The following is a 24,829-nucleotide window of genomic DNA, read 5'->3' on the forward strand; positions in this document are numbered from 1 at the left end:
ACTTTGATTCAGTGATGCCATACAGACAAATTTTATGGGGCAATTTCATACATAGACACAAAGTATTCAATGCACAGGAACATGCTGTAAGGATGACATCCTTGAATTTCATTTAGGTAATTGTGTAAAAACTTACACGTTCTAACAACAGTCTCACTATACATTTACTCTCTTATAAAGTTTGTTGTGATGAATCAAACAGTATTTGAAAATAATAATAGGATTCACAAGTATAACAATAGGAACAGGAACAGACTCCACTTCCCACAATTTGACCGTACTCCTGCATAGAAAGAGTAAAGTGTGCAGTCATAAAAATAAATTGCCAACTTCCTTAAAAAATTAAATATTTTTTACTTGACGGCCACCCCTACTGTATAGATGAATTTTTGAGTAGATAGTACGTATGCGGTTGGGTTACATTCATCAAATTCTGTTTTAATTTAAGATTAAAATGACCAGCATGTATGTCTTTACAGAAAAAATATCTTTTATGTAAACTTGACATGTTCCACGTGATGACAAACAGAAAATGCAAAGAAACTAAGCACTATGAAAATTTGTAGGACACTGAGTCACAGACTAGTGATCAGGAATTGTGAACCACCTCTTCTCCCATTACCTTCCAAATACTGTATGATGATACAAACTGCCTGCCTCTAGGTTATAAACTTCACAGCCATAGTATTAATGATATCAGCTACAGAGGCAGGTAACTGAGCTATTGCTCTGTTTCTAAGAACATTGATGAACTATGAAATGTGTAACTTTCTTTCTTTTGGGCCTTATCTTAGTACACAGATATAATCTGTAATTAATGAATAAAAAGCAAAATTAATAAAAATAATCATAATGTGACCAGTGTACTTCATATATCAAAACTTTTATATATAAAAACACAATGAAAAAAAACTGAATAAAGTCAATAATGTGCTTCCGTGTGTGCTGCCGAGTTATTTCTATTTTATGCACAGTATTTTGACGGCTGACCCTGATGTCTTCTTCAGCTGCTGTGAGTTTTGCTGTTGTGTGTACTTGCTCGCTGGACTGCAGCCAGACTGTGATTATTTAAATTAGCTTGTGTAGTTAAATTGAGAAGTGATTTCTACTCATATATGCCTGTATATTGCAAATATAGTCAGTTGCTCAGAAGAGGATCCTTTTATTGTATCGTATGCATTCACATATACGACACAGAAGAAGGGACTTAATACATGTACATGCTGTTATTAGTCTGATTTTTTTGTTCATGGTTTGTATTCTTAAATATATGTGTGTCATTTGCTAATATATTAGAAGCAGGGAGAATGGTGGAATTAATTTTTGCTGTACTAAGGTAATTGATTTATATTCCATTGACCTGTCAGTGAATATTGTCCAGATACACATGCTTTTTTTAAAAAAATTTCCAGGTGAAGACAGAGTTACGTGAAGTGTCTGTGGAGGAACAGACTTCATTCATGGATGAATTCAATCATCATATTTTTGAAATGGTCTCTGGCTCAGATGTTAATGAAAAGAAAGGTGGAATATTGGCAATAGGTAAGTTAATCTAAGGATATGCATTCAATTAATTCATTTCATGTCATTTGCTTTACACCTTTGTGCCTGAACTACTTTAAAATGTGTGTTGTAAAGATTCTATATTGTTTACTATGCATATAATAAAATACCATTATTGTCAACAGTGTGTTTGATCAATGCTGATGTTGGAAACATGAATACAAGAGTGAGCAGATTTGCAAATTACCTTCGAAATTTGCTTCCATCAAATGACACCACTGTTATGGAATTAGCAGCAAAAACAGTAGGAAAATTAGCACTAGTTTCTGGAACGTATGCTGCTGAATATGTTGAATTTGAAGTAAAGCGTGCATTTGAGTGGCTCAGTGGAGATCGACAAGAGGGAAAACGACTTGCAGCGGTAATTTCCAACATTTAATGTTTTATTCTTGTGCAGCTGTTATCTATTAAAGTGTTCTCATATTGAACAGCAACATTCTGTTAACATACAGAAAGTGATAAATGACATTTATTCCCTAGATAAGATCCTACATTAAGGCAAATGTTGGGATGGTTCCATTGAAAAGGACACAGAACATTTCCATATCTTCACTTATTCATTTGGAGCGTGTGCTGTTTCCTAGGACCTGGTTGTCAATAAGACATTTAAGCTTCCTCTGTCTTTAATGCACACATCTGCATTTTTATTTATTTATTTATTTATTTATTTATTTTAAAGGAAGAGAATTATAACTAATAAAGTTTTAAGTTCCATCAGGCAAAATGAATACAGTAATGAGAACAACAACAATTATTTATTTATTTACACATTTTACGACCACATTGGAGAACTTTATTCAATCCATATACATTTCAATTTTAATGCTAGTTGTAGATTTGGTTTTCCTCTTCTGCTCCCAAAACTTTCCCATCCTTTCCGACCTGGCTGCTCTTTCTTCTATGGTGTATTTTTGGCCTGTAAATGTCTTTAGTTTAAATCTCGTGTCATTGTGTTTCAGGATCTTCTTCTCTTCTCTGCCTTCAATTTGTTGCATTGTCAAGCCTAACTCATCTGAATCATCTGGAACTTCTTTGAACCAGTTGTTCTTGGTCTTACTTTTCCAAAAGTAGGTGAACAGTCGTTTCAGTAGCCTGGTTTCTGGTAGTCTGGAAATGTGGCAGAAAAAAGCAACCCTCCTTTTTCACATTGTGTCAATTACTGACTCAGTTTCTTGGTATCCAACTTCGTTATGTAACAGTCATCACTGCCTCTCTACTTGGTATTTTTTGTTTATAATTGTTCTAAGGATTCTTGTATCTGCCTTCTGTAGTTTGTCTGTGGTTGATTTGGTATTCACCTTGAACAGTGTTTCAGTAGCATAGGTTGCTTCAGGTTTAATAGCAGAGTGGTAGTATCTGAATTTTGCATTTATCGAGAGACATTTCTTCTTGTATGTTGGCCAGGTGATGCGTTGCACTTGTTTCAGTTTAGTTGTTCTGCTTTTTACTGACATTTTCACATTTGCATTCCAATTTATAACCTCCCCAAAATATTTGAATTTATTTACAATTTTAATTTGTTTGTTATCGTTCATTGTAATGGCTGATGTTTCAGCCTTGAAGTATGGCATCATTTCTGTGTTTTCAAACAAGATCCATAGTCTGACTTTTGCTGCTGTTTTTTCGAGTTCTTCAATTTGGTGTTCAGCCTCTTCCGTGCTATTTGCGAGCAGCGCTAGATCATCAGCAAAGGCCAGTCAATTGAGTTTGGTATTTCTGCCAATCTTGATGTTTGGTTGGCATTTCTTATTCCACTCTCGCATGACTTTCTCCAGTGTGCAGTTAAATAGTAGTCGTGAGAGACCATCCCTCTGTCGAAGTCCAGTCCAGGTTTCAGATGATTCATATAGTTCCTTTCTGAATTTAACTTTTGATTTAGTATTCTCAAGGGTGAGTCCAATAAGATTAATGAGTTTCAAATAGCAATCCAATTTCCGAGGATTTTAAGAAATGATTCACAATAGATACTGTCATATGCTTTCTTGAAGTCAACAAAAGTGGTGACGAACTTCTTGTTTCTCACTCCTTGATGTTTCATGATCCACTTAAGGCTGATAATTTGATCTGGACAGTTTCTTCCAGGACAAAATCCTCCTTGATATTCTCCAAGTTCTTGGTGGAGCTGTTCCTGAATTCTTGTAAAGATAATTCTAGACAAGATCTTATATGTGACATCAAGCAGCAAAATCCCCTGTTAGTTGTTTGGATCCAATCTATCACCATTTTTGTGTATTGGGTGGATTATAGCTGTATTCCACTCTTCTGGTATTTTTTCAGAATTCCTTATGTCTACTATGTGGTTATGGAGGTTCTGAAGTGTTTTTTATTTGCATTCTTCCACAGCTCTGCGATCAGTTGATTCTCCCCTGCTGCTTTGTAGTTCTTGAGCCAACTAGTTTCTTCTATCACTTCACTGAGATCTGGTGATTTAATCTTTTCTGGAAGTGCTTTGTTTTTTTGGATGTGGTTCAAAATCTAGGTATTCTTTCGGTTCCTCGGCATTTAGTACCGTATTTACTCGAATCTAAGCCGCACTTGAATCTAAGCCGCACCTGAAAAATGAGACTTGAAATAAAGGAAAAAAATATTTCCCGAATCTAAGCCGCACCTGAAATTTGAGACTCGAAATTCAAGGGGAGAGAAAAGTTTTAAGCCGCACCTCCAAATCGAAACAAAGTTGGTCCATTGTAATATGAGACATGATTTAGGTCGAATGAATGACGATACAGCTACAGTAGTTGGGTTCGAGTCGTAAGCTTAGCAGTTAAGCTTTACCACGTAGCCATTGCTATGCGTCAGGCGCTCCGTCCGTATTTATACGGGTACCCTTCCTTTTTCACGTGCTTCGTCTGGTTTGAGTCGACTGCTTATTTTGCTTTGATCTGATAAGTGCCGTTTTCTTTGTTATAGGTGTTTGCGTCACTCTAAGCTGAAAATGCATTACTGCATTGTGTCATGCATTGTTTGTCGCATTCTGATAGTGCGTGTTTACGGCCTGTCGCGGCTCGCGGCATGGCTTGCTTTTGTGCGCGCTACCGCCGTGTAAAATTAAAAAAAAAAAGAAAGAGGAATCGTCTCATTAGCGAAACAATGGCAAGAGACTGCTATTTGATGTTACTTACACTGCTGCTTTCTTTGATAATGATCAACAAGAATCAAATAATAGACTGCGTATGATAGAACACGTACTGAACGAGAGTTAGGCGAAAATTTTTCTCCGTTTGAAAATCTTTGCGGCCGCTTCTTTATTACATCAAATTCTGCACAGAAATTAGAGTCATCTTAGATTTAAAAATCTAGTCACTTGCCGTGCTTCATTTCTGACTGTATCACTATTAGGCATAAGAATAATACGAATATAAACATGACACGATACGTATATTCTTCCGCGTTTGCTGTTGTCTCACTCTAGTTTCGTAGTTTATTAGGCAGGCAGGATTTAAATAAGATAGCAGCAAACACGAAAGAATACATGGCAAAATGTTTATATTCGTATTATTCTTATGGTGAAGAGAATACTGTATATGATTCAAATTTCATCAGGTTCCTGTTAGCAACCATCTCTTCTCACAGATAGGAAAAAATTCAGAATGTAGAGTTGGCCATATTGACAAACATCCCAAACAGTCTTGCCAGTCAGATTTTCGTAGTACACTGAAATTGTGCTACATTCGAAGATGAACAATACGGAATTTGTATTTACTTCGTTGGATTATGTATGAAAATGCAGTGGTTGAAACTCGCGGCGGAGAAAAAAAGCTCATCTCCCACTTTTTTTTTTTTTTTTTAATTTATTTACTGACGCAGAGGTTTTGGCGCCAATATTTATCTTTGTGCCTACAAAGCATGCCTGCGTAGCGCTACATATATTCGACGGCAGAAGTTAGTTGTGGCGGCACGTACCAACATTTTTCATAACTTCCGCTTCCTTTGCACTCGATTCTAAGCCGCAGGCGGTTTTTTGGATTACGAAAACCGGAAAAAAAGTGCGGCTTAGATTTGAGTAAATACGGTAATTCTTTGAAGTGATCAGTTAGAATGTTGGCATTGTCTTGATTATTGTGCACTAGTTTCACATTTTTATTTTTCATCATGAATGTGGGTGGTGTAATACTTTGATTGATATTTTCTGAATGTCTTAAAATAGTCCCTTGTTTTATGTTGTTTGAATGATTCCTCTATGAAATTGAGGGTTTCTTTTTGGTCTACTTTGATTTCCTTGGCTGTTTGTCTTCTGGCAATGGTTAGCTCTTCTCGAGATCTTTCAGTTTTCTTTTGCTGGCCATTCAGACATGCTTCCTGCTTTTTCTGTATTGCTTTATCACATTCTTCATTCCACCAGACATGTTTCTTTCTTCTTCTTCTAACGGGAGCAATCTCTTCGACAATGTTTTTCAGTTTGTCAATAATTATTTCCAGTTCATCGCTTGGAATTGTTTTGGATCTCTCTGAATATAACACATTATTTATTAAATAGCTGAGGTCATATCTTCTCCTCCTAATGGGTTTTGATGGTTTGGTTTTCTTTCTTGGGGTTGACTTCATTTTTATCTTTGAAATGTAATGATCTGAATCGATGTCCACCCCACAAAGGACTTTTCTTGGACCCATGATGCTCTGTATCCAAGAAGGTGGATTCTCTCATTAGAAGACTCTCCATGTTGGGCTGATTGTTTGATCAGTGATCTGACCGTGGTCAGGATTTATGATTCCACATGTGATCTGGAAAAGTGATAAATGAAATATGGTGGGATGATGAATGATACTGTGGAGTGTGTTTGGTCCGCGAGAGCTATTTTATTTTGACCACGTCTGCCAGCAAGGCTGGTTAGGACCCCCTCTCCCACCATCTGGCACCTGGGCCGTGCCACAGTATGAGAATTGACTGTGTTTTACAAAGCTTAAATTAGATAGGTGGTGTGGCTCTGAGTACCTCTACAATAGAGGTAACTGTACTTCAAGTGCAATCAACAACAAAAACATAACAAGGATAATGGAATGTAATCAAATTAAATCAGTTGATGCTGAGGGAATAAGAATAGGAAACAAGACACTTAAAGTAGTAGATGAGTTTTGCTATTTGGGCAGCAAAGTAACTGATGATGGCCAAAGCAGAGAGGATATAAAATGCTCACAGGGAATCACAAGAAAAATGTTTCTGAAGAAGAGAAATTTGTTAACATTGAATATTGACTTAAGTGTTAGGAAGACCTCTCTGAAGCTAATTCCCTGGAGTGTAGCCATCTACAGAAGTGAAAAATGTATTATAAACAGTTTAGACAACAAGAGAAAATGTGGTGCTCCAGAAGACTGCTGATGATTAGATGGGTGGATCATGTAACTAATGAGAGAGGTACTGCATGGAAATGGGGAGACAAGAAATAAAAGGAGGGATTGGTTGTTAGGACACATTCTGAGACATCAAGGGATCACCAATTTAGTATTGGAGGGAAATGTATGTTTGTGTGTGTGTGTGTGGGGGGGGGGGGGGGGGCACTAAAAAAGAAAGGAATAGAATAGAAGCTGAATGGGTAGCCTTGAGAGATGAACTAGTGAAGGCAGCAGTGGACCCAACAGGGAAAAAGATGAGGCCCAGTAGAAATCCCGGGATAACACACAATATATTGAATATAACTGATGAAAGGAGAAAATATAAAAATGCAGCAAATGAAGCAGAAAAAAAGACAGTACAGATGTCTGAAAAATTAAATTGTCAGAAAGTGCAAAGTAGCAAAGCAGGAATGGTGTGATAAGAAACACAAGGCTGTGAAAGCATGAATGGCTAGGAGAATGATAGATGCTACCTGCAGAAAAATTGAAAAGATTCTCTGGAAGAAAGAATAGCACTATTATGAATATAAAGAGCTCTGATGGGAAAACAGTACTAAGCAAAGAAAGGAAGGCTGAAGGGTGGAAAGAATATGTAGAGGCTCTGTACAAGTGAAACAAACTCAAATACAATCTTACAGAAAGAGAAGAAGAATTAAATGTAGATGACATAGGAGATTTGATACTGCAAGAGGAATCTGACAGAGCACTGAAGGACATTGGTGGAATCAAGGGTCCTGAAGTAGACTACATCCTTTCGGAATTATCAAGATACTTAGGACATCCAGTCATGACAAAACTATTGCACCTTCTTATGCAAGATACATGAGACGAGTGAAGTGCTATTGGGTTTGAAGAAGAGCATAGTAATTTCTGTTTCAAAGAAGGCATGTGCTGACACGTGCTTATTACCGAATTATGTCATGGTTGCACAAAGTGACTCAAATTATTTATGGAAGAAGGGAAAAATGATAGAAGCCAACTGTGAGAAAGATCAGCTTGGGCTCCAGAGAAATTTAGGAAGATGTAAGGTAATTTTGACTGTACAACTAATCTTAGACAATAGACTGACTAAATTCAAACTTTTCTTTATAGCTTTTGTAGATTTAAATAAGAATCAACAGCGAACCAACAACAATAGTTTAAATATACAAGCTAATGTCCAAAGCAGAAGAAGTAGAGACAGTGGAAATATATGAGGATACTAAATGTGTAATTCAGAATGTAAAGGGAGATGATAATTTACAGGGTGTATACGACCCGGAACAACCAGGAGATCCGGGAAAATCCTGGAATTTTTTTCATCCGGGAGAAAACTGGGAAAAACTGGGAATTTTTTAGAATTCCAGGAATGTTTTGTTGTTTTAGTTTTCAGTTAAATTTTTGTAGTTTTGACTGGTAAGAATCAGCCCTCTAACAAAGGATATTACTGTATACCACTACTGCAGAACAATACTGCACCAATAAAATGTGAACAAGAAAAAAACAAAAATAAAATGTAAATTGCAAAGGAAATGTGCCATATACAACAACAAAACACAGTGCTCATATAAGCGTTTGCCAACAGCAAAATGTATCAAAGGCCTTAGGAAGCTATGCAGTGCTTCATATCAACAAATTGCCTCCGATGAGCATGATGTCACAGCTGTTTACATTAGATTCGTTTTAGCAGTTACAAGCGGGCTCACATGCATGCGCAGTTGAGTGGCGTATCAGTAGTACCTTCTCTTGTTTCTGGCTGCAGAAATGTGGCTGTTGGCTGTGTAAGGAGTCGTAGCAAGCAGCTAGATGCAATGAGGTAAAATTTTATTGCTGCGCCCAAGCTGCCAGATTCTCGCATGTGCAGCGGGCCCGGATCTATAAGGGGGGGGGGGAACCAAATTCATATTTTTGAGGAGAAAAAACCTTGTTTCACATCCAGCGCACATTGGTCTATCGATTACTCATATGATTTTGATTTTGATGTGCATCCCTGTTGGTTTTTGAACACACTCTGTAAGCTGATTTCTGAATGAATCATAAGCTGCGTGAGGTAGCCATGCGGTCTGAGGCGACTTGTCATGGTTTGCACGGCTCCCCCCGTCGGAGGTTCGAATCCTCCCTCGGGCATCGGTGTATGTGTTGTCCTTAGTGTAAGTTAGTTTAAGTTAGATTAAGTAGTGTGTAAGCCTAGGGACCGATGACATCAGCAGTTTGGTTCCATAGTTAAAAAAAAATCATAAGTTGATTTTTGAATGCGTGCATAGTGTACGTGATGTCTCTGTCAGGGGAATCCTTGTTGCATCTAGAAATAAACTTTACTGCAGGCAAAAGGGGACCGGGCTATACAAGCTGAGCGGAGTAAAGCCGAATGAGTGAATCCCAATCGCTGTCTGATTTGTTGTTGATTGGGTTTGGGAATGATCAGTGTTGCTATAATTACTAGGGAAATCCGTAGATTCAGACGACCAGAGTGGAAATAAACGACTAACAGTAAGAACAGGTAAGAAAGATTATCTATTATCTTCTTGGTGTATCCAGGAAAATGAAATTTTGTCAGAACACTTTTGGCCAGATTGCTACACTATTAAGAGCCAGTTGTACAGCCGCTTAAGTTCTATTCTGGAAGTAGTGTGGAAAATGGTTTGTGCGAACATAACAACGCCTAACTGGAGAATAATCAGGAATAATTAAACTGGTGATTCTGGCAGGGTTAGTGAAGTTAACCAGCGAATAAGTTTTGATGAAGGCAGGAATAGTTCCAGAATTAGTCATGACAAGATTGTTTATTAGAACGAGGAAGGAGAAAAAACAGGGACATAGCACAAATTAGGTAAGAATAAGATTATTCCAAATTTATATAAAAATCTCATACTACTGCTTTTCGATCTCATGCTCGAGAAACTGGAGCATATGAATGAAATGTGAAACTATTTTCTGACATAAAGCTTTTTGCTTGTAGTAGGCCTAATAGGCATTTTATGTTGGTCTTTGTGAATTATATTCTGTCGTGTTATAAAAATGACCATTTGTGCCAAAACAGTCTCGTTTATTTGGTGTGTGTTACAATTTTTGCAGTGTTAGAAAGGCCTATTTTGTTTTATCTAGCAGACAGTGACAAAAAAGACGTAATCAAGTCGAGAAACAACACCAGTATTTGGTACTATTTGTATTAACAGCTTATGCAGTATTAGACAACGATATTTCGATTTTTGATGAAGCGAAACGTTTGATGAACTTTGATGAGGTAATAGATACTTTCGCAGAAAGGAAAGCATGCCATGTAAAGCTGTAGCAATATTAGAGAGAAAATAATGCTAGGAGGTAAGGATTGAAGAAATGTGTACTGTATTGCTTGTCTCTTGTCTTTACTGGTTTTATGTATCCTATATTTAATTTTATGTCACCCAAAACAGAAAGTTATTGGTTAACAGGCAATAGTTCTTGTTCTCCTGATCACAAATAATCCCGTCCAGTATTAATTGCGTTTTTTTTAAAGAGGGGCAGGATGTCAATCCAGGCGACTGGAGCAGGAGAGGCACCACAGGACATTTTAATTTCCACTGTCCTGAATATAGTTTGATGGTATCCAGTACTAAATACACGTTTCAGTTCCACGGAGTGAAATTCAGTGATGTGCAATAGAAGAATGCTGTGTGAAGAGGGGTGGCACTGCACTTTGGCACACTTAAGACCAAATAACATGTCTTACATTTCCTTGAACATGCGAGGGGCATTTGAAAAGTCCATGCAAATTCCAAGAGTTGGCACCACCAGCACGTATCGAGGTCATGTTTAGTTATTAGCATATTTGGAAAGAACTCACACCAAGTTTCACCCAAATTGGTCTATTTCTTTGTGTTAGGCATTCATGTGAATCAAGAAAGTCGAGTGATTGTCAAAAAATGGAAGAAGAAGAATGTTGTGTAGTGATTAAACATTACTTTATGAAAGGCAAAATGCGTCAGGAGACTAAAGATAAGCTTGATGAACATTACGGTGACTCTGCACCTTCGATTAGATCAGTTTATAAGTGGTTTCAAAATTTTCGGCCATAAGGGCGCAAGTGATGGTGAACGTTCTGGACGCCCTGTGGAGGTTATGACTCCAGAAATCATTGATAAAATCCATGATATGGTGATGGATGACAGAAGAGTTGTTAAGGTGCATGAGATAGCTAGTGCTATGGGCATCTTGAATGAACAGGTATGTAATATTTTGCATAAACATTTGGACATGAGAAAGCTATTCGCAAGATGGGTTCTGCGATTGCTCACGCTTGACCAAAAACGGAATCATGTGAAGTGTTGCAGGGATTGGTTTGCAGTTGTTCAGGAATAATCTTCAGGACTGAAAGCGTCGTTTCATCACTGTGGATGAAACATGGATACATTACTATACTCCTGAGACCAAACAACAATCTAAACAATGGGTTACCAAGGGAGAATCTGCACCAAAAAAGGCAAAGACCAGTCCTTCAGCCGGAAAGGTTATGGCGACTGTCTTTTGGGATTTGCAAGGGATAATCCTGATCGACTATCTTGAAAAGGGTAAGGCTATTACAGGTGCATATTATTCATTCGTTATTGGACCGTTTGAAAACCGGGCTGCAAGAAAAATGCCTGAGATTGGACTGCAAAAAAGTCCTTTTCCATCACGACAATGCACCAGCACACACCTCAGCAGTTGTGGTCACAAAATTAATGGAAATAGGATTCCAACTCGTTTCACATCCCTCCTATTCTCCAGACTTGGCCCCCTCAGACTGCTATTTGTTCCCCAATTTGAAGAAATTGCTGGCAGTGAGGAGGTGATTGCAGCAACTAATAGCTATTTTGCAGACTTGGACAATTCCTATTATTCAGAAGGGATCAACAAATTAGAACAGTGTTGGACAAAGTTTACCCCAAACATGTAAGCAGTTTTTATTTTTGCATGGACTTTTCAAACGCCTCTCATATATGTTTTATGTATATCAGACTCTTCAGAAGGATGTACACTACAAAATGAAAATATTTTTGAAAATTCAATTTTTTTAAATATTTGACTTCGTATCTCAAACGCTTGAGGGAGGGGACCGGGTTACAGATTGGGGGGGGAGGGGGGGGGGGGGTTGCGCCACTATCTAAGCATTGCCCTGGTTCAGAAATATCATAGATCCGAGGCTGATGCGCAGTCTGAGTTATAGTGGGAAAGTGTGTAGTCTCCATGTGACTCGTGTTAACATTTAGTGATTTTGCTGTTTCCTCTTCGTTTATTGCTCACACATCAAATCAAAATAAAATGGATTTCTGTGGCCAGGAGCTATCAAGTGAATTAAAATACATTCACATAAGTATGGAAGGCTAAATATGTTATTAGTTTCAGATTTTATTTTATTTACACTTCACTGACAGCCATGCATTAATCGTCTTGTAGAACAATGAAGCTATTTTTGTCAGTTTGCTAAAGAAATTTGGTTTTTATTAATCTTTTACACTGAGGCAGTCATTGTGTTTGAAACAAAGTGTTTAGTTCAACGCTGTTGGCTAATTTCAACTGCTCACTGCATTTCAAGAGTACGTTTTCGTGTTCTAGCACGTATGGCATTATGCCATAATAAAGAATCAAAAATGAATTAATACAGTACTGGTACTCCAAGAAAATTTACATCCCGAAACCCACACTGAAAAGCTTAATATCAGGTCGAGGCTTACTTCATTGGGAATCTGGACATACGAATGTGCTCTTTAAGTATGCACTTTAATTGTGCCATTTTAGTATGGTTCACGGAATTCCGATGCTCTTGGCTTATCCTCTGGATGTCTTTCTTCTTTTATGACATAACATAAGATCTTTTAATGTTTTACACGTACAAAGATACAGACTTCCTGTGTCATAGCAGCTGCCAAAGCACAGTGGTGCCTGTTATCTGGTGCTCTCTGACGACTACTGAAATGAACCTATTTCTAATAGGTTATGGGAAAATATTGTGAATGGTGGTTTGAAAAGCATTACTTTCAAAGTAAATTTCCTTTTATACAAGTTGAACTATGTGCGAGAATGTACGATGCATTTCTTAAATCATAGAGCGTTTGATGACAAACCATTTAGAAGTATTTTGAGCTCAGAAGATCAGACATTCATGTCATTATTATGAGCAAATTGATGTAGTGCTACGGGAAGCTCTCTCTCCTCTGAGGTAGCTAATTTATTTGTGGAAAACTTTGAGGATAAGTCACTGGACTCAGCTAAAAATTTTACTGGTGCATTTCTGTGATATATTTTAATTATGAACATTATATGTATACTTAGGGAAGATTCCAGCTGGATTACATCATAGTGAGACAGAGATTATGGAATCAGGTATTGAACTGTAAGGTGTAGCCAGGAACAAGTACAGACTCTGATCACAATAAGTAATGATGAAGAGTAGACTGAAGTGTAAGAGAATCATGCAAAAGAATTAGTGTGTGAAAAAGTGGAATACTGAAGTGTTACAGAATGATGAGATGTATTTGGAGCTCTCTAAAACAGTAGAAAAATTGATTACCAATGTAGGCAGTTCAGCTGAAGAGCAGTGGAAATCTTTAAAAAAAGCAATTGCAAAAGTTGCACAGACAAAAACAGGTACAAGGAAGGCAACTCCCAAGAAACATTGGGTAACAAATTAAATACTTCAGTTGGTCAACAAAAGAAGGAAGTACGAAAATGTTCAGAGAAAGACAAGAATGCAGCACTATATATCACTTAGGAATGAAATAAATAGGAACTGCAGGGAACCCCAGGTGAAATAGCTGCAGGAAAAATGTGACGTTATTGAAAAAGAAATGCTCGTCTGAAAGACTGATTTAACATACATGAAAGTCAAAACAGCTGTATTTGATGTTAAAAGCAAAGATCTCAACATTGAGTGCAATGAGAATTCCGCTGTTAATCACAGAGGAGAGAGCAGATAAATGGAAAGAGTACATTGGTGCCCCCTACATGGGAGGTACTGTATGATGGTGTGATAGAAGTACACTCCTGGAAATGGAAAAAAGAACACATTGACACCGGTGTGTCAGACCCACCATACTTGCTCCGGACACTGCGAGAGGGCTGTACAAGCAATGATCACACGCACGGCACAGTGGACACACCAGGAACCGCGGTGTTGGCCGTCGAATGGCGCTAGCTGCGCAGCATTTGTGCACCGCCGCCGTCAGTGTCAGCCAGTTTGCCGTGGCATACGGAGCTCCATCGCAGTCTTTAACACTGGTAGCATGCCGCGACAGCGTGGACGTGAACCGTATGTGCAGTTGACGGACTTTGAGCGAGGGCGTATAGTGGGCATGCGGGAGGCCGAGTGGACGTACCGCCGAATTGCTCAACACGTGGGGCGTGAGGTCTCCACAGTACATCGATGTTGTCGCCAGTGGTCGGCGGAAGGTGCACGTGCCCGTCGACCTGGGACCGGACCGCAGCGACGCATGGATGCACGCCAAGACCGTAGGATCCTACGCAGTGCCGTAGGGGACCGCACCGCCACTTCCCAGCAAATTAGGGACACTGTTGCTCCTGGGGTATCGACGAGGACCATTCGCAACCGTCTCCATGAAGCTGGGCTATGGTCCTGCACACCGTTAGGCCGTCTTCCGCTCATGCCCCAACATCGTGCAGCCCGCCTCCAGTGGTGTCGCGACAGGCGTGAATGGAGGGACGAATGGAGACGTGTCGTCTTCAGCGATGAGAGTCGCTTCTGCCTTGGTGCCAATGATGGTCGTATGCATGTTTGGCGCCGTGCAGGTGAGCGCCACAATCAGGACTGCATACGACTGAGGCACACAGGGCCAACACCCGGCATCATGGTGTGGGGAGCGATCTCCTACACTGGCCGTACACCACTGGTGATCGTCGAGGGGACACTGAATAGTGCACGGTACATCCAAACCGTCATCGAACCCACCGTTCTACCATTCCTAGACCGGCAAGGGAACTTGCTGTTCCAACAGGACAATGCACGTCTGCATGTATCCCGTGCCACCCAACGTGCTCTAGAAGGTGTAAATCAACTACCCTGGCCAGCAAGATCTCCGGATCTGTCCCCCATTGAGCATGTTTGGGACTGGATGAAGCGTCGTCTCACGCGGTCTGCACGTCCAGCACGAACGCTGGTCCAACTGAGGCGCCAGGTGGAAATGGCATGGCAAGCCGTTCCACAGGACTGCATCCAGCATCTCTACGATCGTCTCCATGGGAGAATAGCAGCCTGCATTGCTGCGAAAGGTGGTTATACACTGTACTAGTGCCGACATTGTGCATGCTCTGTTGCCTGTGTCTATGTGCCTGTGGTTCTGTCAGTGTGATCATGTGATGTATCTGACCCCAGGAATGTGTCAATAAAGTTTCCCCTTCCTGGGACAATGAATTCACGGTGTTCTTATTTCAATTTCCAGGAGTGTAGAAAAGGGAGTCGGTATGGAAGACACAGAGGACACAGTATTAGAGTCAGAGTTTAATAGGGCTTCGGAAGACTTTTAATAAAATGAATCAGAAAGGTAAATAACATCACTTTGAAATTATTCCCATTTTATGCACAATGTGGTGTCACCGCCAGACACCACACTTGCTAGGTGGTAGCCTTTAAATCGGCCGCGGTCCGATAGTATACGACGGACCCGCGTGTCGCCACTGTCAGTGATTGCAGACCGAGCGCCACCACACGGCAGGTCTAGAGAGACGTCCTAGCACTCACCCCAGTTGTTCAGCAGACTTTGATAGGAAGGGTTCACTGACAATTACGCTCTCATTTGCCGAGACGATAGTTAGCATAGCCTTCAGCTACGTCATTTGCTACGACCTAGCAAGGCGCCATTACCAGTTTATATTGAGATTGTAATTACTGTATCATCAAGAGCGATGTTCTCCAATTATGGATTAAAGTTAAGTATTCCAGCAACTACGTTCTTTTCTTACTAGACTCAACTACTTTACCTTGTTCCAGACCTCACGCCAGTCTGCGTGAGCTTAAACGCGTGCATTTCGGCCTCCTTTAGCAACACGGTGTTGGCTCTTCTGCCAACACATCACACAATATGTTGAAAACTGAGTCAGTTTTTTTCCTTCAAGTGCTGCGAAAAATGGTGTTATGTGTACTTGCTGCCTGGACTCCAACCAAGCAGTGAACTGTTGACTGTTTGATGCCACTGTTTATAGTCAGTTTTGACTCTCAGCATCTGCTACATCCTTTGATGCTTTTTTACTTATGACTTATTTATCTTGACATGGGATTAGGAAGGTTAGCATACTGAGAAGACAACCTTTCTTGTGGCACAGCTTATCCAACTTGTGTACATTGTGGAACACCTGCCTGTAGAGTGAAGTGATGTGATCTCTCAGATTTTCTGGGCGTGATTGATTAATGGTATGCTTCCAGTGAGTACACACAACAGCACAACTTGAAGAAGACAACAGGTGGAATGTCAAAATATGGTGGCTAAGATGGGAACAACAATTCGGCTTAACATCTGGAAGCATACCATTAAGATAAAAATAGAGAGATTCAAGGCCAAATGGAGGCTTACCAACAGTACCGTGCGCCATTTGTAACTGGAACAGGAAGGTTGGAAATGACGGTGGTACCCAAGTTACCGTCCACAACACACCATAATAAAGATCGAAGAGTATAGATATAAGTTACCAGTTTATCTTAGGTTGTCTCATACATGAGATTTCGTTATGTCAGCCTGAGTTCTCTCATAACTGTGAACCCAAAGATAAAGCTTTGGGTTTTTCTCTGTTACTGTAAACTTCTAGTGACTTACTATATACAACCTTATTTTCCTGATGCATCAGTGTGTAATTTTTAAATGTATCTCCAATGAGCTGTTGTGATACACATGTCTTAAATTTGCAGGTTTTAGTACTGAGGGAACTGGCTGTTTCTATGCCAACATACTTCTTTCAACAAGTTCAGCAATTCTTTGATCTCATCTTTAATGCTATTCGTGATTCAAAAGCAGTTATTCGCGAAGGGGCTGTAGAGGCACTCAGGGCTGCACTTGTCGTGACTACACAGCGTGAAACAGCTAAACAAACCCAGAAACCATTGTGGTAAGTTATCAGTTATGTTCAATTGATGTATCAACTAATTAAATCAATTTTTATGTGTGACTGTGGCTCCAGTTGTTTTTGATGGTGTCTAAATGTGGGACGCCATGCTACATAACAAATTAAAACATGCTTCTCGCCTCACATTACCTACTGTCTCTCTGCCTCTGTGTGTGTGTGTGTGTGTGTGTGTGTGTGTGTGTGTGTGTGCGCGTGCGTGTGTGTGTGTGTGTGTGCGTGCGCGCGCGCGGGTGTGTGTGTGTGTGTGTGTGTGTGTGTGTGTGTGTGTGTGTGTGTGCGCTCCTGTATGCTGCATCATACATATATAAAATGTTCTGATTCATACATGGAAACCAGTGAAATCTTTCAGTTCTATGGAATGTTCTCTCTCTCTCTCTCTCTAACTCTCTCTCTCTCTATCTCTCTCTCTCTAACTCTCTAACTCTCTCTCTCTCTCTCTCTCTCACACACACACACACACACACACACACACACACACACACACACACACACAATGTATTACAGTGTTATTTAAGTTATGTAAGGTAGTAAAGAATTTATGTGGAAACATTGTGTCAGAAGTGTTCCACTCTAAAATTGGAGACTAAAAATATAAGGATAAGTAACATGTACAGAGTGATAATGCCATTCACATGTATAAAACCGACAGTTGTACAATTTGTAACATGTAACATTCCCGACAATTTATGTACTCCAGTAACCCATACTGTAAGGGACGTACACGACAGGTAAATGTATGTCACATTATTCATGTAATGCTTTGACTTTAAGAACACATGCAAATAAATAACGGACCATACACTCGTAACTGACTGTAGGTCAGCACTGTGTTGTGTTCTTTCTTTTAAGAAATTGTCTTAGGATGATACTTACTACACAGTTTTCAGGTATTACCACACAAACAAACAAAGTATAGTACAGCACAGTAAATCTTGTGGCTGCTGTGCTACTTGTGATAGAAACAACTTAGTGGGACAGGTCATCCAGTGACAATTGCCACAAAATAAAAGAAATAGACCATAGCTCATTGCACAGCAACAGTTGCACAAGGAAACTTCACAGAGTGACAATTTCAGCCCAGTGTGCCACCTTCCACCTGACATGATTAGAATTGTGTAACTTTGTGAGAGTAGATCATCTATTGTGCCATTAGTTTAAGAAGTTTCAGTGTTACATAAGTCTCGTAAACAGATCAAAACTACCTGTTCTGTTGCTCAGTGGTCACATTGCAACAAAAACAGAAGATGACAGACAAAGTCACAATACTTAATTCCATCTTCCGAAACTGCTTTATAGTGGAAGATCATAATGTGGTTCCTGTAGGGTCTTGTACCAAGGAAACAAGGAAGAGGATTTTGTTATGGGTGGCTGGATCCTCTTTCTACAACACAAATGCACATGTGGATTAATACAGTTCTTTATTTACATGAACTTAATTGGAATAAAGTCCATGTGTTGTGATACAAGCTCATCAGCAATAGCCCTCTTGCAGATAATATCGGTAATCTTGCTATTACAAACTTTAGTCCCAAGTCTGGTTGCTATCCACTGTTGTAGCCTGAGATGAACTACACCCGCTCTGCGATCAAACTGACAGACACCAAACTGAAGTGTGAGTTAGTCAGGCCCTCCGGTCAGTGGTGGTGGCGTAAATAGTTGCTGTCGAGAGGGTGTTGGTAACATGTTGCTTGTCAGTGTGCCTATGGCCTCTCTCATGATAGGCAAGCTTGAGCCAGTGCCTACTATTGATCTTTGCACTACATCTTTGCTGGCCGGTGTGCTTACGCCAGCACAGTTCCTCCTTTCAATATTCGCACTAATGCCGAAATGGCAGTTTTTGACAAGTGGTCTCAAAGTAAATAAACTAAAACCACTTAATAGTGGAAAGGCATCTGAAGTGAGTGAGAAACCTGTTAGACTCTACAGAGACTGAGCGGTAGAATTTGTTTCCCTTCTAGTAGCAGTTTATCATCGGTTGTTGTAGAAACGAAGGCTACCATTCAGTTAGAAAAAAATGCACAAGGCTTTCCCATTTTAATTAAAGGTAATAAGGCGGAAGTGCATAAGTATAGGCTTATATTGCTGATGTCAGTCTGTGTAGAATTGCAGAACAGGTTTTATGCCCACACATTATGATGTTTTTGAGGAACAGTAGTCTCCATTATAAAAGTCAACATGGTTTCTGCAAGCAGAGATCTTGCAAAGTTCTGTTCATCCATGAGATCCAAGAGTGACATAGACAGTTGTGCCTTATTTGATGCCATATTCCTTGACTACGGGAAGACATTTAGTACAGTTCAGCACTGTTGTTTAGTGTACAAAATACAAGTTTACCAAGTGTCAGACAAGATTTTGAGCTGGATTCAGGGTTTCTTGTGGACAGAATTTAACATGTCATTATTAACTAAACAAATTGAAAAGAGGTACAAGTAGTTTCAGGAGTACCCAGAGGAAATATGATGGAGCCATTACTGTTTACAATGCATATAAATGGTATAGTGGGTAAGACTGGAAGCACCAAGAGGCTTTTCGTAGATGATGTATTTGTCTGTAGGAGGGTAGCAACACCGAAAGACTGTATCGAAGCCTTACAGAGGATTGATGATTGATACAGGGACTGGCAATTGAAACTCAATGTAAATCAACATAATGCATTGTGCACAAATAGATCCACTACTATTCTATTACACTGTTGCAACAAATAACTGAAAACAGGAACTACCACAAAATATCTAGGAGTAACCTAAAGTGGAACAACGACATAAAGCAAATTTTAAGAGAATCAGATGCCAGCTTGAGACTGACTGGAAGACTCTTATAGCAATGTAAATATCCATTAAAGAAGATGTTTACTGAATTGGATTAATTGAAGAAGCAGAGAAGATTGAATGAAGAGAAGCACATTCATCACAATGTCATTCAGGTGTTACAGAGATGCTCAGAAACTCTAGTGACATATGCTACAAGAGAGGCATTGTACAACACGAAAACATTTACTATTGAAATGCTGGGGGAGTATGTTCCGGGAAAAGTCAGGGAGCACATTACTCCCTCCCACATGTGCTTCATAAAATAACCTCAGCAAGAAAATCAGAGAGATTAGAACATGTATGGAGTTTTACAATCTATCAATCAGTCACTCTTTCTACACACCATTTGTGAATGGAACTGGGAAGAGGAAGAAAGGTAATGCTGCCAGAAAGACCCTATGTCACATACCCTTCGAAGGCCTGTGGAGTGTAGATATAGAAGTAGATTGTGATTTCCAAGGATATTTATTAATGCTGTTCTTTTTTACATAGTTTTGTGATTGTAAAAGTAATATAAAAAGGAGACAGGATTATTTCTTTACTTATCCTCTCAGTTTTCTCAGTACTGTTCTATGTTCATTCCATTAATTTCAATGTTGGGTCCATGAATATCTGTGTAACACTCTTTTATACATATCTTGTACTTATAGTTGTACATATTCTTTCTTGATAATTTTCTGTCTTTGCTGCTTTCCATTTTTAACCACCCCCAACCTATGCCTCCACTCTGTCCTCCTCCCCTCCCAAGAAGTAAGGAACTAACACCTCCAAAAGCTGCAATACCAGCTCCATGTACTGGCCCTGTTGAGTCATTCAATATTGACCGTCCTCCGTGTCATCTTCTGCCAATGGCATCATTCAGTCATTCAGATGTGGTATGGAGGAACAAGGAGCCAGCATCTCTCTCTCCCTGCCATTGTCAGTTTACCAGACCTTGGCGCTGCTACGTGTCACTGAAGCAGCTCATCAATTGGCATCATGAGGCTGAGTGCATCCCGTTCTAGCTCTCCTACTGCGAAAGAATCCCTTGCAGCCATGGAAATTGAACTCAAATCCACCCCCTCTAACTCTCAGTTACACTGACCATATAGCTATTGGAGTGGTCAAAAACTACGATAGTGTCATATATATTTACGTTTGTGTGTTGCAGCACGGGGAATTGAACTCGAATCCTCCACATAATACTTAGGTACACTTGCTATTTAACTACTGAGTGGACAAAACTTACAATAGTGTCATCTATATTTATGCGCGTCTATTGACAGTACAGTGTACTCTCGGTTATCCACAGTAATTGGGGATTTGAAACCCATGCATAATGAAATTCCATGAATAACCTGCAGTTGAAGTACACATTAATGTAAAATTAATTACAATGTCATAATTAAACTCACTTAACTAATGTTTATAATAAATTCTACTTTATTCATCATATTATTTGTGAAAATGCAGTACTTGCAAAGAATAGAGTGCAAACCAATTTCACTTTACACTACACTTCTTTGAAACAAAATAATCTTGAATTAGGTTATGCCTCAGTAAGGTAGCTTGTCTTTTACACATTGCAGTATAAATCTAATGCAACATTGGCTTGTCAGAAAGGGGAGCATCTTCATGCTGTTGCAGGTAGTCCAATAACCCTTTGGTCCATTGAAGTGAAGTGCTGATGCATAATTGATTAGTGCTTCTGGAATGAGGAGAATGTTCTCATCTATGTCACTGTCAGTCACCTTGTACTCACTGAACAGTAGCACTGTCACTAATATCTCATGACCTAGTTCTGTGCAGTCCATGTCAAACTAATGAGAATTATTTTTGTTATCGACAGTTTCACACCTTGGAGTACTTTTTAAAACAGCAGCTAACATTTCTAATGAGCTATCTTCTTTGTCACTGAAATCACTGATTTCATCAAATTTGGGATTAATATTTATCCACAACTTGGCTGTGGTTGATTGTTTTACCTTATGCCATGCCTTTGACATTTCGTAAATTGCATCTAGCATGTTCAGTTGTTTCCAAAATCTTTGAATATTGTTGCCATCATCAACAAGTTTTTGTAGCAGATTTCTTCTACAATATTTTCTTCATGGCAGCAATGACACTCTGATCCATTGACTGAATTAAAGCTGTCACATTAGGGGGTAAATATTTTACAGATATTATCTTGTCATCCGATTTCAGAACAAGTTCGTTCAGATGCAACGGTACGTCATTCAGTAATGGTGCAGCTCTTGCAGATAGACCCTTTGACATTAAATGTGTTATGTGTGTCGACAGAAGTGCCGACACAGTGTTATTATGAAGGGGCCGAATAGGGCACGCGTCAACTCACGCCGTCCTGCGTTAAGTCTGAAACAGGATACTTCATAAATGCTATAAAGAAAAGAACGGAGCTTCTCTTATACTCAACTTTATTCTCCTGTGTGGTACATCTCCATGGTGAATACAAGTAAGACTCTCTCCAGATATGGTTAACTGCGCCTTGCTAGGTCGTAGTCATGGACTTAGCTGAAGGCTATTCTAACTGTCTCTCGGCAAATGAGAGGAAGGCTTCGTACGTCTAGTCGCTAGCAATGTCGTCCGTACAACTGGGGCGAGTGCTAGTCCGTCTTTCTAGACCTGCCATGTGGTGGCGCTAGGTCTGCAAGTACTGATGGCGGCGACACGCGGGTCCGACATGTACTAATGGACCGCGGCCGATTTAAGCTACCACTTAGCAAGTGTGGTGTCTGGCGGTGACACCACAAAATGTTCTTGCAACTGTGGCACAAAGCAATTGTGGAACCATGTTTGAAATATTGTGCAGTCCATCCAGGCCCCTTTCTTGTGAAAATAATGGACAGGTAAATTGTGCAATCTTTTCCTTTGAAACAGCATGATTTTTTAGCTTTACCTATTGTATCAAACTTAACTTTATGTGATCCTGTACCATTAGCACGACACAACACAGTTATCATTCCCTTCCTTGATTTATAGCCAGGTGCACTATGCTCTCTCTCAAAAGCTATAGCTTCCAAAACAGCCCAGTTTCATCCATGTGGTATATTTTCTCCAGCTTTAAATTTTCTCATGCAATCTCCCAGGTGCCATGATGCTGTTTGAATCTTGTTACTCACTCTGAAGTTGCATTTAAATCTACTTCAATCCCAAAGATTTTGAAGAGAAACTGGACCGGTCTGCTGCATATTGGGCCACATTCTTGTGTGCTCTCTTCTGTTTTCTGCTGAAACCATTCTACGTGGATTTATCCAGTTCTGTGTATGTAGACATTTTCATAACCTTCCACATTGACTACCCTTTAGATGAATGAGATTGAATATTTTGTCTTTGTTTTTCCAAATATCACAGATTCTTTGTTTTTACAAATATCACAGATTGTAATGTCATCCACATTGTAAATCTGTACCATTTCCTTTTTCGAGTTTCTGTATTATTTCCAGTTTGTGCATTAACAGAACAATGTTCACTATAACAGTGCCATCCAGTGCTTGAGGTGTTCGAGCAGAAAATTGTTTACTACACTTGTATTGTAAGGCAATATCATTGTTCACTGATGATCACTCCCAGCTAAAAGAAATTTTTTTAGCATCTTAAAGGAGAAATAATAGGCCGTGGATAATCCACTCATGGATAACTGAGATTTTACTGTACTAAATATAAATATTTTACCTCCTGAATGGAAGTACAGGCCATCAGTTCTTTCATAATTTTATAATTATATGGAGTGATTTTTTCCTTTTGATACAGAATTACTATGTCTTCTGCAGACAAATTTAACTTTTAGCAGTAATCTAATGGCGAGAACATTTGCCGGTACCACCTGTTCGGCAACTACTGCCAGTATGATTATTTGTACTGATTGACAGTCTTACAGTTATCAGTCTTTTGTTTCTTGTTTTTCAGGTATAAACAGTGCTATGATGAGGCAATTACTGGATTTGAAGATATATACACAAGAGAAAAGGGAGTGAACAGGGATGATAGAATTCATGGCTCCTTACTTGTCCTTAATGAACTTTTGCGGTGTAGCAATGCTGAATGGGAACGAAATTATGAAGGACTGATGGAAAAAATTGTCTGCCAACCCAATCCTCAAAATAATGTAAGTGATTATTTGTTTGTTTTAAACCAAAATATATGTATACTTTTATTTCAGACCATTTGCTTCCCATTTCAGACCATTTGCTTCCCAACTGAAACGTTTTTTGTAACAATTGCACTTCTACAAAATAATGCATGCTACAGCATGTTTCATAAATCACTCCATTTTATTCATTGTATATTTTGCAGTATGTACCAAACTAAACAGAAACTATACATGGTAATTATAAGTAATGATGCTCTAAAAAAAAAAAAGAAGGACATTCATGATTCTTTGGACCATCATTTCACTTGTACTGTTGTCCTTAGTTCCATTGTTTAAATTTATGTATCATAATTGTTAATGTGATTAATTATTAAAATATTTCATGGCTTTTATTGAATAGGTCTTCTAATGTGCTAACACATTGGCGCTGACCAACATACTGCATACATTCAATTAGTTTTAGCCTTAAACTTGCAATATGTAGGTAATAAATTATTCCCTTTCAGTTTATTATGAATTATTGAAATATGTATTAATTTGTAAGTTGTGACAATAGTTTTTTGATTTTTCTTACTCACATTGTTTAGGGCTAGGAGACAGTTGAAGTTCTTTATTTGTTACTACTGTGTAACATGTTTCTGTGTTTCATATAATGAAACCTGTATATCATGAAAAGTCCATGAAGGTAAAATTAGTGAGATTTGAGCTCACACGTATGCCAATGTTGTGTGCAACAGTGATGTTGAAGGTTGTTTGTTTTAGCATCAACTGCCGTTTTCTGTTGTACATATCCTTCCTCCTTTCACATGTGTGTAAAAACATGTAAATAGGAATACTCAGGTAATGTGGCTCATAGATATCATTTGTCAAACTAACAAATGCAGGAACACTTGTAATAATAGCTCAGAACAAGATCTTCTGGATGAAAATGGTAACTGTTCTGAAGATGACGAATATTACATGATTT

At 39.1% G+C, this 24,829-nt stretch overlaps 1 protein-coding gene across 2 annotated transcripts in view; it reads left to right on the forward strand.

Annotated features, from left to right (window-relative positions):
* LOC126161801 (serine/threonine-protein kinase mTOR) overlaps nucleotides 1-24,829 on the forward strand; it is a 276,188-nt gene that overhangs the window by 16,567 nt on the left and 234,792 nt on the right. For both annotated transcript variants that reach the window (XM_049917889.1, XM_049917890.1), the window contains exons 3-6: nucleotides 1,413-1,542; nucleotides 1,689-1,924; nucleotides 16,748-16,944; nucleotides 23,679-23,877. In XM_049917889.1, the coding sequence (XP_049773846.1) occupies nucleotides 1,413-1,542; nucleotides 1,689-1,924; nucleotides 16,748-16,944; nucleotides 23,679-23,877 (762 nt within the window). The remainder of the gene's footprint in view (nucleotides 1-1,412; nucleotides 1,543-1,688; nucleotides 1,925-16,747; nucleotides 16,945-23,678; nucleotides 23,878-24,829) is intronic.

This window comes from Schistocerca cancellata, chromosome 2, assembly GCF_023864275.1.
Source record: "Schistocerca cancellata isolate TAMUIC-IGC-003103 chromosome 2, iqSchCanc2.1, whole genome shotgun sequence".
Taxonomy (NCBI): Eukaryota; Metazoa; Arthropoda; class Insecta; order Orthoptera; family Acrididae; genus Schistocerca; species Schistocerca cancellata.